The following is an 18,489-nucleotide window of genomic DNA, read 5'->3' as shown; positions in this document are numbered from 1 at the left end:
TCGCCTTTTAAATGTGGCGGGGTGCAGATCGAGGCCCCCAGGTGAGGGAGGGAGCGGGGCATAGGCAGGAGCAGGGTCTGGGGTAAGTGGGGCCCCTGTTGGGCCAAGTGGTGGGACAAGTGGAGGCCCGGGGGTGCTCGCACCCAGCCAATTGCACACTGCCAGGGGCGTAGACAAAACACACTCCCCACCCCCACCCCCTGCACCCGAAATAGCTTGTTTACATCCTGCTCCAGGATGTCTCCACTACATTGCAGGGCTTCAAGGGAGGTAGGCTCTGAACCTTGTAAATAGGATAGCAGGCTTGCGGGGAAGCAGGTTGTCTCATCTCTGAAGTTTCTGCATGGCCAGGTAGATCTCCAAAGCACCACCAAGAAAGATGTGTAGTTTGTGTCGTATGGTCACTGACATTTCTACCTGCAGCTATTCTCTCATAGACTCAAGGCTGCCTTCTTCAGACTTATGTGAGGCACCAGAGGGCCCAGCTCCCCTCAGAGGGTGGGGGCCTGCAATGCTCCTGACCCAAAGTCCCAAGAACAAGAAACCAGATAAAAAAAAACCCATGAGATTTATTTCCCTTTAAAAAGGAATGTTGGAGGCTTTGTTTTTGCCATCTGGTTCTGAAACCTTTCAGTACTTTCAGGTCATGCTCTATTTACTCAAATTTAAAGACAAGTCCCACCCCCCTGCAACAGAGGGAAAAAGAAACCTTGTCTTAGATTCAAGTACTGACCCGGGTCAGGCGGCTGCTGTGGCTCCAGCTCCACCCCAGCCCCAACCTGGGTGAAACCACGCAGTACAGAGGAGGGTAGGAGGAAGACTATGTAGTGTGCAGCCAGGGGAGTGCAGGAGAGCTGCTGCCGCTGCAGCTCTAGCTCTGGCCCCAACCCAGGGATAGGTCCAGGGCTAAAGCTGCTGCTGCTGCCTAGCCAGGGCCAGAGGAGTGACAGGCAGGCTGTGAGCGACAGATGCCACGTGGTCCCAGTGCTTTATGAAGAGTCTGCAATAGAGCCATGATGCCTTAATGGAGCTACAGGTCACAGGTGAGATATAGTGATGTCTGGGCAGCCAAACCCTTCCCAACCCTGGCGTGACCTCTGTCTCGCCCAAGGGTGTCATATTGCAGCTGGTGGGTGCTGAACTTGGGGAGTTCTCCCCTGGGACACAGTACTGGCCCTACCACATTAAGCATCAACTCTGGAGCAAGGCACCACTGGAGCTAGTGGTGAAGTGGACATCTTCACCATCATGGGCTGTCATGAACCTGCCTCAAAAGCAGGAATGATTTTGGTGTTTAGAGTACCTACCACAAAGACATATGCCCCAAATTGATTTGAATGACCTTGTATTTGGTTTCATCTGAAAGCCAGTAATAAGCTGCAACAGGCAAGAATTCTCATGGTCAGTCTCTTTTATTGGACCAACTGCATGGTTGGGTTAGACACAGACAAGCATTCGAGTATCACAGTATCTTTCCTCAGGTCTCTGGGAGAGAAGCAGACTCAGCAGCTAAGCAGAAGCAAATAGAACAAGAGCTTGTGTAAAATTCCATATGTTTAAAAAAAGGATATAAAAGAAAGGATCAGGTAGCCAATAGACAAGAGGGATGCAGCAAAAACCTGATAATGGAAGAACAAGGTAATTCAGCATGGTCTTTATCGCCCATGAAGTACAGAGATTAGAGAGTATCAGGTAGACAATAGTGGACCATGAAATCATTGTCTATGTTGAAGTCCCTGATACTTAGTGTCCAGTAGGCTAATGAATTTTTGTTCCACAGCTCATCTTTTCAAAGGTGTTTTCCAGATTTCCAACAAATATGAGAACTGAGGTCAGTCAAGGAGTGATTTTTTTTTGTGAAAAACATTCTCCTATTGAGAAAAATGTCTCTGTCCTTTATCTTCTTTCGGTTGATCATTCATTCTGGTGTGGAGAGAGGGAAAGTTGGTATGCATTAGACTTAATGAATATTTGCAAAACACTTTAAGAACTTCATATTAAAACCAAGTGGAAAATAATAGTATTGTGGGTGGACAGTTTATGCACTCTGGAATCTGAGTTCCCTTCCCTGTCATTAATTGGGATTGGGATACCAGGTGAGTTTTGCTGTCTATGTACTTGTATATGTCCAGACAAAACCCTTTTGTTTCTCACAAAGCTGACTAAAGTTCCTGAGGAAGTAAAGCCCATAGTTGAACATGCCTCCTTTTTATCAGTTTGCTACCACTCCGGAGTATCTTCTAGGTCTAGGATGATAAGACTGGATTTAAGGCAGTCACCCAAATATCTTAACTGATCTTTTCTTTGAGTGTGCCTTCTCTTTCTTGCCTTCTTTTAAGCCTAAACTGTTCAAGCATTGGGTTCAGGCATATTTCTTTGGAGAGACAACCAAAAACTGGCTGCCGTCAGTAGGATGTAGTCACAACACTGTAGGAGACCATTGTAGGAGAAGAGCAGCAAGTCAAAAAGGAAAAGTCCAGATATTATTCTCATTCCTGAGGGGAACAAATTAGGGCTGTGCAAAATTTCACCAGCCATTTCATTTCAACACTGTTTTGACTCATTTTGAGGTTGAAACAGCAAAATCAAAGGGAAACAAAGGACGTCAAAATACCCTTGAAACAAAACGAGGCTAGTCGAAACGTTTCAAAAGGCAAAACATTTCAACCATAGCACTGGGGATAGGAAGTCAGTCCAGCTGCGCTGACTTCCCATCCCTGGCGCAAGATCCGGCAGGAAACAGGGAGTCAGCCCAGTTGGGTTGATTCCTCATCCCCTGCGCTAGGTCAATCTACCCAGCTGGGCTGACTCCCTGTCTCCAGCAAAACATCAAAACAGCGTTGAAACAGTCTTTCTGTTTCGATGGAACGTAACGGAACAGCTGTTTCGAACCTAAATTTAATTTGAAACGGAACGCTGTTCTGTTGAACCGTCTAAACTCAAGACGAAAAGGAAAGGTGCTGTTTCGCACAGCCCTAGAAAAAACATTCCCTCTTACGTTAAACCCTGCTCACTCACTAATATTGAGGGGTTTGTGATTTGAGAGGTGAATTCCTAAATACACTACCCACCAGAAAGCACTGCTTTTATATGTTTCTGTTCTATTGACAAGTAAGTGAATCTCAGAAATGAAATGAACTGAATGGAAACAAATATTAAAAAATAGTAATCACATACTCATGCTCTGCCTCAGAAAAAAATAAATGGGCTGTGATGGAGGCAAAAAAATCCTTTTTCTTAGTCTAAATTCCTGCATGATATTGTGTTTCCTGAATCCAAGATGACCCTGAATTTAAGATGGCCATCCAGTCAGATTCCATACATGGAAAATTCTACACATGGGTCCATGCTCCATGCCTCAGGGCTGGAGTTGAGATGAAACCTACTGGAGCAAGGGTAAATAATGTGGGGGAGAGTCAGGTGAAGGGGCAGAGGCTGCGTGAGGAGGTAGGGGAAGAGGGTGAATGGAAATGGTAGGAAGGAGGGGGCAGCAGTCCAAGGTTGCAGGGGAAGAGAGGCTGGTGTGACAGGGATAGGTAGCAACTGTGGCTCCAGTCCAGACTTTGGGTCAGAGCCAGAGATGGACCCACAGCAACTGCTTGCCCACCCCCAACCTTGTACTCAATTCCAAGATGATGGGGGTTGTCTCCACATATTAAATGAGGGGAGCCTCATTTTGGTATCAAGTAAATATGGTAAGTAATATTTTCATATCCAGAACTACATTCACCTTGCTGTAGCAGCTGCACTCTTGCACCTCTCTGTTGCCTTTGCTTCCTAACCCTATGGAACCATTCAGTAAATTGGCAGATTTAGAAAAAGCAATATTTCAGATAAAAAACTTGCCTCACTTTGGCTATCACACCAAATAGTTTGTTTGTTCCAAACAGTACAGACTTGAAGTGCAGAGTAAAATGAAATGACATTCTTGCTGTCATTCTAGTACATGCTTTTAAAAGAGCTTCCTATCTTTGCTTTTTTTCACTAGAAATGTTGAGCTTTGTTAGTGAAAGGGATCCCTTCCAAGTCATCATCCCTTCTTCTTCTGTCTATTTTCTTCCTTTATCTCTTTCCTATTTCTAACTTCCATGTGAGGAAACTAGCACAAGAGAAAAATGGGGGGAAAAAATCTGCAGCAGGTACAAATAGCTGCTTTATTGACCACTGTGCCCTCCTCCTTACTGTTGGAAACAGGCCTCTGACACTTCATGAGCCCTTCCCAGCCAGATTATGATTATGGGGATGTGGGACAGCAGGACCTCCATGCACAGAGATTCCAGCAGTGGTCTGCTACAAGGAGAGCAGAGGCTAGACACTTGCTTTCAGCCAACAGTTGATGGAGCTGGGATGTGGGGGGTCCTCCAAGTGTCTTGAGAAGGGCACTACCCTAACATCACCATTTCTGCAGACAGAGAAAATTCTTCCCCACTTTGGAAACCTTTGTGTAGATACCTAGAAGCATTCTCTTCTTCTCCTCCTGTGGACACAGACAGGTGTCTATCAGTAGCATAATGATAGCTGGGTGAATAGAATATGAGCCCCAGGCACTGCCTAATGGTCGGGGAGGCACTGGAATAGAGCTTGGGGAGCACCTCCCCCCCGACCCCCAGCATCCTACATATTCCCTGCAGCAGCTTTAACCCCAGCAGCAAGGAGGGCAGCAATGTGATGGCAGCGCATGGTGCAGGAGCAACTAAAGGTTCACTGTTGCTAAAAACCAGAATTTTCTGGCCACAAGACATGTGTTGGTAGCAAAAGAAAAAGAGGTGACACCTCCCCAGCAGCAGTGAACCCTCATCTGCTCTGCACTACTACCACCACTGTTCTGCCCTTCTCACCATTGGAGCCACCCCACCACTTTTGCTACACAAAAAGAATTGATGCTCCCTCAAGGGGTGGGGGGAAACCTAGAGGTTCTTTAAATATAGATTTTTTGAATAATGATTCTTTATCAATTATTACCACCATGTCTGTGTGAGAAACAAATCTATTTGAAAAAATTGTAATCATAAATTCCTATCGTCTTTTAGAAGTTTCTTTTTAAAGAAATCTGTCAAAGCTAAGATTAAAGGTCAGTAACTCCCAAATCATATTTTTTAGTGCATTTTCAACAACAACAAAAAAATCACACTAAACATAATATACTTGTAAGGCAAAGTTTATATTTTCAGGTATGTGCTAATATAACATATCACTTTAATATAGCTCTTCTCTGTATTGGTGCTATTTCCTCTCTGGTAAATTCTTGTAATCTTTTGCTTATAACTTCTTTGTTGGAGTGAAGAAATCTGCCAGTCCAACCAGACCTTCTTTATGCACCCTAAATTACAAGAAAACAAATATCCTTTCATTATAATGTTTTTAATTGCACATGTAGGTGGTCTTTTTTTTAAGGTACATTTAGCCGCTTATCCTGCCCTAACATAAATTTGCTTCTGAAGATTTTTTCCTTGAACATTTTTACCTTTATAGCACAATTCAATTTTCCTTCACAGGCAATACAGCTGGACCTTGTTGCACATCACATTTTAAAAGCAATTTTCTGGTGTCAATTTCTTTCACCAACCAAGTTTTAGATGATCAAAAATATAAAATTTAAGACTTGTAACCAAATAAGTTGTCGTATCTCTTGGATAGGAGCGGCAAATGCATGCCAGGCCCTGGGCCTGATACAGACCGTGGGGGCTCCTCCCAGGCCATATCTGTGATGCTGGCAGTAGCTGTAGTGGGTCTGAGTCTGCAGTCAGTGGCATCACCTTAAGGAATCAGAACCTAATTCACTTAGGGTTTTTAAAGCAGGAAAAATAAAACCACACAATACAGAACCTTCTAAAAAAAGGGTAAAGGCAGCATTACATTTCGGAAGTGAAACCAGCTTCAGAAAGCCACAGTGGCCTAACACTTTATATCTGTTATAGAGTAGGTGATATCCAGTATTCACTGGAGTATGACTGGCATCCCCAGTGAAGGAGACTCCACAATCATCATTTTTCAGGGATAAAATTAGAAAGGCCAAGGCACAATTAGTGGTGCAGTAGGCAAGGGACATAAAAACAGTAAAAATGGTTTCTGCAAATATATCGAAAAAGCAAGACCAGAGAAACCATAGGTCCCATACTGAATGTGGAAAGCAATCTAATTACAGATGATGCAGAGAACTCTGAAGCAATCTTTTTTTTCACTTCAGTCATCACAAATATGGGCAGCTACTAGCTAACAAGTGCAGTTGGCAGCAAACATAAGGAAGGAGACAAAACAGCTGCCTACCGTAATGACAGGAAAAGGTTAGGGTTTACTTAGAGAAGCTAAATGCTTTCAAGTTGGCAGGTATGGCTGGGATGCACCCTAGGATGCTAAAGGAATTGGCTGAAATAATTTCAAGTCACTGGCTATCCTCTTTGAGAACTTGTGGAGGCTAGGGTGAGGTCCCAGATTACTAGGAAAGGACAAATATAGTGCCTATTGTTAAGAAAAGGAAGGAGGAGGGTCTGGGGAAATATAGACTGGTCAGCCTGGCTTCGATAACTGGAAAGATCATGGAGCAGGTTCGCAAGAATTCCCTCATGAAGCACCCAGAGAAGAACAAAGGGATCAGGAACATCCACCAAGAGAAAGTCATGCCTGACCAATCTGATTTCCTTCTATGATAAAGTCACAGGCTCTGTGAATAGGGGGAGAGCAGTGGATGTGATATACCTTGACAAAGGCCTTTGACATTGTTTTTCAAAACATTCTCGTTAATAAGCTAAGGAAAAACAGACTAAAGTACTGTAAGGTGGATAAAGAATCGGTAGGATCATACTGCTTTATACTCAACGAGTAATCCTCAATGGGTCAATGTCTAGTTGGAAGGAGGTATCAAGTGGGGCTCCCTAGGGGTCTGTTCTGGGTCCAGTATTAATATCTTCATTAATGATTTGGTGAATGGAATCAATTTTCAGACAACACCAAGTTGGGGGGAATTGCAGATACTCCAGAGAGTAGGGCTAGGATCCAGAATGACTTGAATAGACTGGAGAAATGGTTAGCAATCAATCAATCAATGAGATTCAACAAGGTCAAGTGCAAAGTCCTGCACTTGGGATTGAGTAACTGCATCCACAAATACAGATTGGGAAATGACTAACTAAGCTGCAGTACTTCATATAAGGATCTGGGGGTGACAATAGACCATGAGCTGAATATGAGCCAACAGTTGCAGTCATGTTGCAAAAAGAAGCCAACAACATACTGGATTGTATTAACAGAATTGTCACTTGAAAAATCAGAGGTGATTTTTCCACTCTATTCAGCACTGGGTGAGGCCTTACCTGGAGCAGTGGGTGGAGTTTTCAGCCGCACACTTCAAAAAGGATGTCTTGGAAAGAGTCCAGCATAGAGCAACAAAAATGATTAGGGGCCTGGGAGGCAAGACTTATGAGGATAAGTTGAAAGAACTAGGGTTATTTAGTCTGGAGAAGAGAAGACTGAAGGGAGATTTGATAACAGTTTTCAAATACTGAATGGCAATTACAAAGAGGATGGAGATGGGTTTTTCCTGTGGCTGTGGAGAATAGGACTAAGAGTAATGGCTGCAAGCTGCAGCTTGGAAAATTTAGGGCGGTGGTTAGGAGAAACTTTCTGACTATTATTGGAATAGACTACCTTGAAAAACTGTGGAATATCCATCCTTGAAGTTTTCAAGAGCAGGTTAGACAGACTCTTTGCTGGAATGGTTTAGTCAGAGATGATCCTATCTTAAGCAGAAGGCTGGTCTAGATGACCTTGTGAAGTCCCTTCCAGCCCCTACTTTCCTATAATCAAAGGCCTTTAATACTAAAACTTAAGATAATCTCCCAAAAGGCTACTATCTTATTTTTTGATAAACATAACTCGGGAGGGTAAATAAAGTTCAAGATTTTAAACAAATTATGCCAGATAGGCCCTTTCAGGGCTCAGAGCTATACCAGTAGCATATAAGGAAAAATATTGTAAGAATTGATGATCTGGCATTTTAAAGGAATAAAAAAACAAGGAAAGAATAAAGTAATTATTTCCATACACTCCCCAGTCCTGGTCCTGATGGGGATGAGACCGTTCAAGATAAGAAGATCCAGTCTCAGGACGAACACTGTAACAGGGGGCCTTCCTGGGACCAGTTCGATGTTGGTCTGCCCACCTGTTCTTGGGCTAACCGCTTGCCTTTCTCAACTGCCATGCCTTGATGATAACCGACTACAATGTTACCCAGCTGGGAGGCTGCCCATTTTGAACCTTGATGTTATGGGAAATAGCCGCAGCTCTGTCTGCTACACTGCAGCCCAAGCCTCCCAGATGGCATCCCAGGCAGCTGGACTCAACTCTGCCCTTCACCCCTCCTTAGCTGTGGTCCCTTCTCTGTATTCTTGAACTCGGACCTAGAAAAATCTCCCAAACGCATTACTGACAGAAGCAGGAGAAACACCAGCCTACCAACTGCCAGTGCCAACCTAGTAAACAGACACTTGGGAGGGTCTGGATGTGTTTAAATCAATGGGACCAGATAAGCCCCATCCAAGGGTACTGAAAGAATTAGCCAGTGTCACAGCAGAGCCACTGGCCTGACTGTTTGAGCACTCATGGTGCTCAGGTGAGGTCCCTGTGGACTGGAAAAGGACCAATGTGGTTTCTATTTTCAAGAAGGGGAAGATCCAAGTAACCATAGACTGGTTAGCCTCACCTCTATGCTTGGGAAAACCCTTGGAAAAATTATCAAGGATCACATTTGTAGGAGTCCAGCAAGTAATATAATGCTGAAGGACAACCAACATGGGTTCATAGCAGGTAGATCCTGCCTGAATAACCTTGCTTCTTTCTATGACCAGGTCACTAACAGCTTAGATGCAGATGTCAAGGTAGATGTCATCTACTTGGACTTTAAGAAGGCCTTTGACACAGTATCTCATCCTATTCTTATAAACAAAATGAAGAGCTGTGCCATAGATGATTACACAATCGTGTGGGTAGCAAATTGGCTTAAGGGTCACACCCAGAGAGTGGTGGTGGATGGGTCAGTATTGACCTCAAAACATGTGGGCAGTGGGGTCCTCCAAGGCTCGGTCCTTGGGCTGGTGCTGTTCAATATCTTCATCAGCGACCTGGATGAGGGCGTGGAAAGCACTCCGTTCAAATTCGCAGATGACACCACACTATAGGGTGAAGCAAACAAACTGATGGGAAGAAACCAAATCCAGGCAGACCTGAACAGGTTAGAGAAGCAGGCAGAGAACAACAGGATGCAGTTCAACAAGGACAAGTGCAAGGTGCTGCAGCTAGGTAGAGGGAATCACCAGCACACCTATAGGCTGGGGGATGACCTTCTTAGCAGCACACCGGAAGGAGATCTCAGAGTCATTGTCAACTCCAAGATAAATATGAGTTGTCAGTGTGACGAAGCAATTAACAGAGCTAACTGCACTTTGTCATGGCTTAGTAGGTGCATCACAAACAGGTCCAGGGAGACGATGCTCGCCCTCTATGTGGCACTGGTCAGGCCACAGCTAGAGTACTGTGTCCAATTCTAGGTGCCACAATTCTGAAAGGATGTGGCCAACCTGGAGAGGGTCCAAAGGAGAGCCCCACTCATATGGTTAGACGCCTGCAGGGAAGGCCTTATGAGGAAAGGCTGTGGGGCCTGGACCTTTTTAGCCTTCTCAAGAGAAGGCGGGGGTGGGTGGGAGGGGGATCTTGGGGCAGTATATACATTCAGCAGGGGGGAGGGCAGCAGGGAATAGGAGATGCTGTTTATCAGAGCACCCCTTGGAATAACCAGAAACAACGGCCACAAGCTGATGGAAAGTAGGTTTTGGCTGAACATCAGGAAGAACTGCTTCATGGTTAGGGTTGCCAGAATCTGGAACGGGCTTCCAAGGGACGTGGTGCTCTCCCCTACCTTGGGGGTCTTCAAGAGGAGACTGGACAAGCACCTGGCTGGGGTCACATGACCCCAGCACTTTTTCCTGCCACTGGCAGGGGGTCAGACTTGACGATCCTTTAAAGTTGCTTCAGAACCTAGCATCTGTGAATCTATGAACTCAAGCAGAGATGTGCTCTAAATATAAAGATTAATTAATTAAAATACACCCAGATGACATACGTGTCCCTTAAACAATATTAGTGAGACCATTCCAGCAGAGTACAGCACAGCCAAATGTTCTCCAGGCTTCTTCTCAGTGAAGAACTTAAACTTAACACTGGAAGCATAAGTTTTGTCTTCAGAAACTTCTAAATGCTTATGATGGGCAGTTCTAACCAGTAGCTCAAAATCTATCACTCATTAAAGAACTTACCACATTCTCTCAGACACTGTCCAATCCTATTAACACGGCCTCTCAGAACACAATGCAGCAACATGATCAATGTACTACAGGACTAATCAGACATTTAATGTAATTACCTACTCCAGCAGCAACACAACAGACTCATAACTTCTGTGCCAACCCCAGAGATATGCAGTATTTCCCATGGCCAGCTCTATCGGAAGCTAAGACACAAAAATTGCATTGCATGAAATACAGGGCGTTCACAGGAAAAAAACCTCAGCCAACATTAGAAAGAATTAGAGAGATTGATAAATGCTTTTTTAGAGCAGCAGAAACAGCAACATAACAGACTAAAACATGCTTACTCCTATACCAGTCTGATTTTGGACAAATAATGTTGGGAGATGATGCTGCCATTCTTGACTTTTACATCTAGTGAAGGCAAACAAACACTGACATCACTCCTGAGAAAAGACACTTTTTGCCTGTGGCTCTGAATCATGACTGCTGCCAAAAGAAATGGAAGGATTAAAGGATCCAACAATATCACTACTTTTGGCCTGAACTCAAATGCTGGATATGCAAAAACAACCCACCTTCAGAACAATCTAACTTCTGCCAAAATTATGGATACCAGATGCAAGCTAGCTTTGGCAAAAATAATGCATTGGTCACACTAACAGATAATCTCTGATAAAACTTGCTAAATTCAGCACAGCTGGTCACAAGTATGCTCCACTTCTGTAATCTTGTAAGGAATAACTGATTGTTTTCAGTCAGGTTTTCTCATAACAAGTGTCAAAGAGGACATGATGGACAGCAGCTACTCAGAGCCAGGCCTTACATGGGGATGTCCTGTAGAACATGATGCCTTCCCAACTCAAGTTCAACCTCTGTTAAATCACACGAGCAAGTGTAAAATATCAGTGATGTGCTGATGCTTCAAAGCTGTATACACCATTCCTATCTGGAACACACATCATCATCCACCTAACCCTGAATTCTCAAATAAACAAACACGTTAGTCAATAAAAGTTGACTAAACTTTTGACACTGAAACTAATAGAAAAGAGTTTTACACACTTTTTTTAATCTTGGCATCAGATTTTATTATTCTCACTGATAACAAGTACTATGTAAAAGTGAATGGAAGAAAGAGATTAGTAAATTAAGTTTGTAAAGCCATTATGTACCCACATATTGTCCATACCATGTGGACCAATAACCTAATTCATACTTACACATTTTCTTTAATGGAGCTGAGGAAAGCTTCAACTTCGTAGTCTGGTATCTCTCCATCTATACTAGCCAGGTATGTGTAAAGAAATGAGAATGTATCAAATGGAATGCGAGCAGGTCCACCTTCGGGATCAGTTGTTAGAATTTCACAGGCATGCTTCAGAGAACTCAGCAAGGACTAGCAGGATTCCAACCAAGAAGGAAAGAGAGAAACAACACCAGGAATTATGAGAATCCTTTGTTCACTATGCTGTAATACAGCATAACCAGTTGTTGGTTCCTGAAATATAGCAGAATTTCTTGGGTCTCCTACACTATTTTTAAATCTGCAGAGCCTTTTGGTTCTAATAACAGCTTTCATACTCTTAGCCACAGCTTTCTTTGTCTCTTGTAGTCAGTTCAAATGCATCAGGTATTTGCATATCCAAATTATAAAAATGACTGAAGACATAAAATTCCTGCCCAATGAATCATTAACTCTAGGGTTGGCAAGCCAGTCATTTAACTGGTTCAACAATGCCAATCAAATGGTTAAATGACATCTATTATTTGACTTTAGTAAAAAAATTGTCAAGTATTCCATGAAGCCAAAAATGCTCTTCTGTAGGTGATGGGCTATCTTTTTTATTGTGTCGTGTAACCTGTTAGCATAGGCAGAAGTGAGGGCTCCTTGACCCTCAGTCCTGCAGGAGTCTGGATATACGCACATGCTCCATTTATGAGCAGGCACCTCTTGCCTTGCTCACTTGTCCTGAGATCTTCTAATCTCCTTTCCCTTCTCCCCATTATGCTATGTGGGGCTGCAGAAGCTACTCTGTGCAGAGGGAAGAACCCAAACCAGCAGCGTGGAGAAAAAAAGTGCTTCCCCTCCTGCCCCCTCCTATGACTGCAGGTATCTCCAAATACAAACACCAAGAAGTGGTTGTCTGCTACCCATATCTAACTGCACTTAAAAAAATGACTTCATCTTTTCAAGCAGCTTTGTGTATTTTATTCCTGCTTTTTTATGGTAACTGTTCAAGCTGACCTGGGTGTTTGGGGATAAAACCAAGGAAAATAACTATTCTATCCTGAACATCTTTCACATTTACACTTAACTAACATTGATAGTTACACAAAGTCATTAGAATTGTTTAGAATTTAAATGCCATTGTTTCCTAATAACAGTTAACAAACTTTCTGTAATTAGCATAAGCATCCAACCTACTGGTAGGTTAAAGTGTTATGTCTTACGTTGTGTCAGGATTGACTATGTAGTTTCACAGAGAGGTTGGATTATGGATTTTAATAGGATGGTTTGGATAGGCAGAGGGTTAGACTAGATGACCTGTGGAGGTTACAAATTCCTGGACACTTATGGTTTTCTACCACAAAAGCTGCAATTCTCCCAGCAGGAACATAACACCTGCATGTAGCCTAAGTGAAAGGTGCACTAAGTATGTAATAAAAAACACTGAAGGCAAGTTTTGCAAGCTAGATAACTGTAACCCCATATATCAGTTCATCATTATCTATGACTACAATTTACTCTGCAATGACTATAAGTAATTAATATGCCAGCTATTTTATTATGCTGTCAGGTGTAAGGGAAAACTAAGATTCTTAGTTTGAGTTGCCAGAATGAAATCAGCCACTCAATACCTTAAAGAATAGGTGGAGTAGAACAGGTTGTTTAGCTCAGAAAACCCTGTAATGCTTTTCTTCTTTTAAACCATAAAGGGAGAAGATCAGATACAAGATGTCAACATTCTTTTCTAGTAATACAGAAGTGGTCAGTTAAGCACTGATTGCTTAGGGAGAGAAGCGGATTTCTCTCAGGTAGGCCAGGTATCACACCTATGGTTTTACTGATTTAAAAAACCCCCCAGCTATATTTTCTTGTTAGCAATGATGTTATTACTGATTTTATATTAAAAAAATCTCACATGACCTTTATTTAATTATAGAAGTAATTTAATAGCTGTAGTATATATGTGAGATTATAAAGTACTTGGAAGATGCCAAATTATTGATGACATTAAAATATTACAGAATTAGAACAAGTCAATGTCATTTTATTTAAAAAATTAAAAGTCAAATAGAATAATAACACATAGTTGAACTACCATAACAGTAAGTAGTTAATCTGAAACCAGGTAAACCCCTTGCTTGATACTAGTGCTCTAACCTCTGAGTTATGAAGGCAGGACAGTGGCACCTTAGAGACTAACAAGACGTAACAGCATCCACTTCCCTCTCCTGCTGCCTGGCTGTACTCCTCAGAGTCCAGGCCAACTTGGAGCAATCAAAGCAGCACATATATGCGGCATCACTCTTCCAGCCCAAAAACAGTTTTTAGAGCAGCACAGTAATATCGACCTCTACATTCTGTTTGCTACAATTATTCCATGGACTTTGAGCATTTAATTATGCCAGGGCCCACAAGCATTTGATTTTATATGGAAGATTTCAACATGCTTAACATACCGCACCAAGCACACTGCACCCAAGTGCTAGAATTTTCATCCATTCCACCTCTTCACTAAAGCTGTCCAGTTGCAGAAGAGCTCTAAGCTGCTCCACTGGCAAGCAGAGATGTTTCCATTTTTTTTGTAGTTCTTCCATGCTCACGTGGCCCTTTGGAGAAAGCTTTAAAAAAACAAAGCACAACATCACCATTGAAACTCTGGACAAACAACATGGAAGCATAATTATAACACCCCACATCTATGGAAAATACTAATGGCATCCCTCAACAATACAGTTCATTTGAAAAGGGTTCATTTATACCTGCTTGTGCAAAACTTTAAGGAGCCCTGGTGTCAGTCCAGTGTCAGTTTTCTGAGTTGCTACTGGCATTTCAACCCTGTCCTTAACAGGAAGGGGGTCTCCTTTCGACAGAGCTGAGAAATACCTAGATTAACAGGAATATCAAAGTATCTGAATGGTTATAAACAATTAAAATGACATAAAAAAGCTTTTAAAAATATATTAATGACTAGCTTCTTGCAAAAGTGAGAAACTGGCTTCAGGTAGGTCCTGGTCAGGTTTTAGAGTGCATTTATGATACTACCGTAAATTATTAGAATACATTAATTGTACATGCATTGTTCTGTGTCACTTGGAGGGGCTGGAGAATGATCTTTGAATATTATTTGTGTGTGCTGGCAACACAACGTGTAAGCTTTCCTCATGCATCTCTGACAATATGACTTAAGCTTGATTCACATAATCATCTACAAGCCAGTTGACTTAAGAGTTTACCCTGCTGGGGACTTTAAATCTCTGATTTCCCATGCTCAGCACCCCAGCAAGAACCACCAGGAATGGGGTTTAAAGACCTCAGTGAGGGAAGCCATTCAAGCTCTCCCTATTTCTCCTCCAGCCAGGGCCAGTGCCAGTGCCAGGGCCAATAATTAATTGATTGTCAGCACTGGGGCTATATCAGACCCTGGTGCAGTCTAGGCCCCAGGACCAACAGTCAGCTAATTGTCAGACCTGGCCATTACTTAAATTTATGGTACCATAAAAACAAGCCAAAAAATGTTCTGTTATATATGGAACATTTTTATGGCTCTTCTCTATTTTCTGGGGCCTTCTGGGTGCACATTAATTATAACATAAATGTAATGTATAAAAGGAGGCCTAATGGAGCACATCACAATATACAGGCTTATATGCCACAAAGTAATTAGCAGCCAGTCAATTTATTTAGGACAATACATGATGCAGCAATGCTTTTGTGCACCTATTCATATAGTACTACGTGAATATAATAGTTTTATACTTACCCAGCTGACCACTGCAGAACATCACATGGTTGTGTCCTTATAGCAGCTTTGGTAAACTGTTTCAAAATATCTGGGAGCTCAGGTGGGATTTTAATCTGCTGGGCACAAAACATGGTCTCTGGCAGAGGCATGATTCTTGTCAGGTCTAGTAACAAGACCCTGAAAAAACTGAAAATGTGATAATTTCTGGATAGATGGTTCTATACTGTAGAACTTCTAGATTTTAAATGTTTTCGCTTATCTCAATTGTACTTTTAAAAAAAATCCATTCTTTTAACTGTGAGGCCCTGTTGCAGGACAGAAAGTAAGTGTTAATAAATCTTAACAATTTTGCTTTACTGCTGGTGGGAATGGAGAGAGGGGGAGAAGTGAAAGATGCAGAAAACAAGATTTTTGGGCCAGCACCAGTTTGGTCAGAATAAAACCAGATAAAGGTGAATCTAGAATCGCTGGCAGCTCCTGTTATCAGGAACAGCCTCTCTGTCTTCCTAATTCCCAGCTGTAAATATCCTTCTGACCCCACTGTCTAGGCTGTAGGAATTTCTTTTTTAAACTTTTCTTTATTACAGAACATAATAATAGTTACAAATCTGGAAAACTTTTAGAATATGAGTTTTGTGTAAGTTAACAATGAAATCAACTACTAAATTCAATAACAGGCAATCTTGAACTGCAAAGCTACGTGAATCATGATGAAAACAGATGGACCACGTGACAAAGTTTTGCTTTATTTCTTATTAGAAAACAGAGTGAAGTCTTTCTAGACTCACACCACAGTTCAGAAATGAGAAGTGCATGTCAGATAGCAGCAGCACTCAGTATTTCCCTGTTTATACATCCAAGAATATTAATTCCCCTGTTAGCCACAAAGGGCCATCTAACACTGTAAGTATGTATTTGCAGATATCTGTCTAGCTGATGCATGCAACAACCTATAGAAGCTGAGATGTCACTCAATCAATGCAAGGATGCTGAGGCTTTTAAGTTAAAAATATCTTCATTTTGTAAGTGGGGAATTATATTAAATAAATATAAGCCAATTACCACAAATCTCTACCTACACAATCATCAATCAACCCTGTGTTGGAGATTATCCCCAACCCCCCTGTAACACAAGAGTCAAACTGGTTGGAGCCCAGCAGATGACAAATCTCATCTGGAAGAGCTGGATCTCCTCTTGCAATGCCTTGATCCAGAAGTTGGCAGGAAACTCGTGAAGTGCAGACTGTTTACCAACCCTAGTCCTTGCACTGCACAGACACACTGTGCAACAGTCTGAGTCAGTAGCTGACTTACACATCTTGACTTTGAGCTGAACGCTGTTGCTCAGATCACTCGAAGCAGCCTTAGCCCCATGTTAACATGCAACCAATTCACCAAACCCTAGGACTAGGGGGCCCCTGCTGAAATCAGTAGGTGGCAGGTTTAACACTAACCAGAGAAAGAACATTTTGATGCAACACACAGTTAACTTGTGGAATTTGTTGCCACTGGAGGTGGAGGAGGCAGAGAGCACAGTCAGGTTAAAAAAGGGACTGGAGAAATTCAGGGATGACATTATTGGGAAGTGGCAATGGAACAGAATGGTTGGAGACACCTCTGCTACCATCTCTAAACCGACAGTGAAGGTTTGGTACCGGGACAGGTCACTCTGGAGTCTTATACAGCAGAATTTCTCAACCCAGGACTCAGACCCAAAGGTGGGTTGCAAAAACGCATTAAAGGATGAGGAACAGACTAAAAATGGATTCTTGTTTGAAGGAGAAAAACGTGGGAAACCGCGGCTCTCCCCAGAGACTGGGAGAGCTCCTGCCCGCCAGGGGCTGCTTGGGGCGCCCATGCTAGGCACACCGCGGGTCGGGAGTGAGGGGCTCAGGACGGGCCACCCGTGTTTCCAAACCGGTCCTGGCACAGGCAAGGGTCAGGAACACCGCGCCAGCGACCCGCACGAGGTCCTAGGGGGCAGATCCTCAACCTTTCTTGTCCCAGGACCCAACCGCAGGCACCCAGCGCCCCTCGCTCCCACCCCGCCCTCTTACATCACAGGCCACGTGGCGGCAAGGCGCGGCCTTCGCTTCTCGCTTCCATAAGGCGACGCGGCCCCCCGAAGGCGCCGCCCGCAGGGAGGGAAGGGGAAGGGGTGGGTTGGGGCTCTCTCACCTTCGCGCACTACGCTCGAGGCCGGCTGATGAGAGGCAGCGCGCCGCGCCACTCTCCGCCCCGCCGGTTACCGCGGCAACGCGTTCCGCCGTCTCCAGGCAACTCCCCCCCGCGGGCCTGTCGCATGCGCAGTAGTAAGAGGCAGGAGAATCAGCTGCGCCTGGACCACCGCCGCCTCCCAGCTGCGCTTGCGCAGTGCCTGCGGGGGCCCAGGGAGATGCAGGTGAGGTAGAGAGCTACTGAAACTGATTTCACGAAATCTGACATTCTATTAAAGGCACAATGCCTCCCGGGCAGTAGGTGTGATCATATCCAAATTGCACCCTATTGCTGGGATCCCCCTGCATCAGCAAGGAGGAGGTGGGGTGCCGTCAGCCCTGCAGGCTCCAGAAAATACATGCAAGTCTCCAGGAGACTGCTGAGAAACAAATGATAGGGCATTCATTAAACTAAACATTAAGTGTTGAATCCAGTTTATACAGTGGTCTAGCGAGGTTTTAAAATGTAAGCGCGATGCACATTTGCCTTCCTGCGGTGAAGCCCACGTGCCATAACCTATAACGGGTCACGCGGGTGCAGTGCAGCACGGGCACGCCGGCGATCCAGAACCCTAGACTCGATGAAGAGTTGGCAACCCTAGTCAGGAACCCTGCTGCTTGCTTATACCATGCAACCCAATTATTCACTAGCTCCTTTTAGGTCCCAAATAGATGCAAGAAAATACAGTATGTTAAAGACTAAATTTACTTCATTTTACTAAGTATAAAACTACGAACAAACGGATGCAGTTGGCCAACATATCATGTTGGTGGGGGCCAACGCTCACCCGCACAGGCCCTCTGGATACAAATGCCAAGGAGAACCACCTGGAAAGACCAACTAGCAGCCCCTATGCTGCAGTCAGAGGCAAAGAGCCAGGCTGCTTCAATTCAGTTTAGTTAGTCAAGGTTAAGAGATTAGCTGAGAACTGAAAAAGCAAGGTTGTTTTTTTCCCCCCCTTCTGATCTATAAACAACCCAGTTTGAGGATGTACTTAGTAC

The 18,489-nt window shown here is 43.5% G+C and overlaps 1 protein-coding gene across 3 annotated transcripts; it reads right to left on the bottom strand.

The window, feature by feature from the left end:
• Positions 1 to 1,438: 1,438 nt before the first annotated feature.
• Positions 1,439 to 17,557, bottom strand: ROPN1L (rhophilin associated tail protein 1 like). 3 transcript variants are annotated; one of them, XR_016442609.1, is made up of 7 exons: positions 17,450 to 17,557; positions 15,290 to 15,457; positions 14,289 to 14,412; positions 13,986 to 14,147; positions 11,522 to 11,697; positions 10,415 to 10,501; positions 1,439 to 5,320 (listed from the first exon to the last, which is right to left on the bottom strand). XR_016442609.1 is itself a non-coding variant. In XM_090049291.1 (6 exons), exons 2-6 carry the CDS (start codon positions 15,418 to 15,420, stop codon positions 5,260 to 5,262), a joined length of 654 nt encoding a protein of 217 aa, XP_089905417.1. In that variant the 5' UTR covers positions 15,421 to 15,457; positions 17,450 to 17,557; the 3' UTR covers positions 1,439 to 5,259. The 3 variants fall into 3 exon arrangements, 2 of the variants coding, with proteins under 2 accessions (XP_089905417.1, XP_089905418.1); XM_090049291.1 differs by lacking the exon at positions 10,415 to 10,501; XM_090049292.1 differs by lacking the exon at positions 10,415 to 10,501 and having other exon boundaries at positions 15,290 to 15,448; positions 17,450 to 17,551.
• Positions 17,558 to 18,489: the final 932 nt, after the last annotated feature.

Source organism: Crocodylus siamensis, chromosome 5 (assembly GCF_052110815.1).
Source record: "Crocodylus siamensis isolate JL-2025a chromosome 5, ASM5211081v1, whole genome shotgun sequence".
In the NCBI taxonomy this organism is placed as follows: domain Eukaryota; kingdom Metazoa; phylum Chordata; order Crocodylia; family Crocodylidae; genus Crocodylus; species Crocodylus siamensis.
Note: the sequence above shows the minus strand (reverse complement) of the source record. Positions and strands in the feature narration are given on the sequence as shown.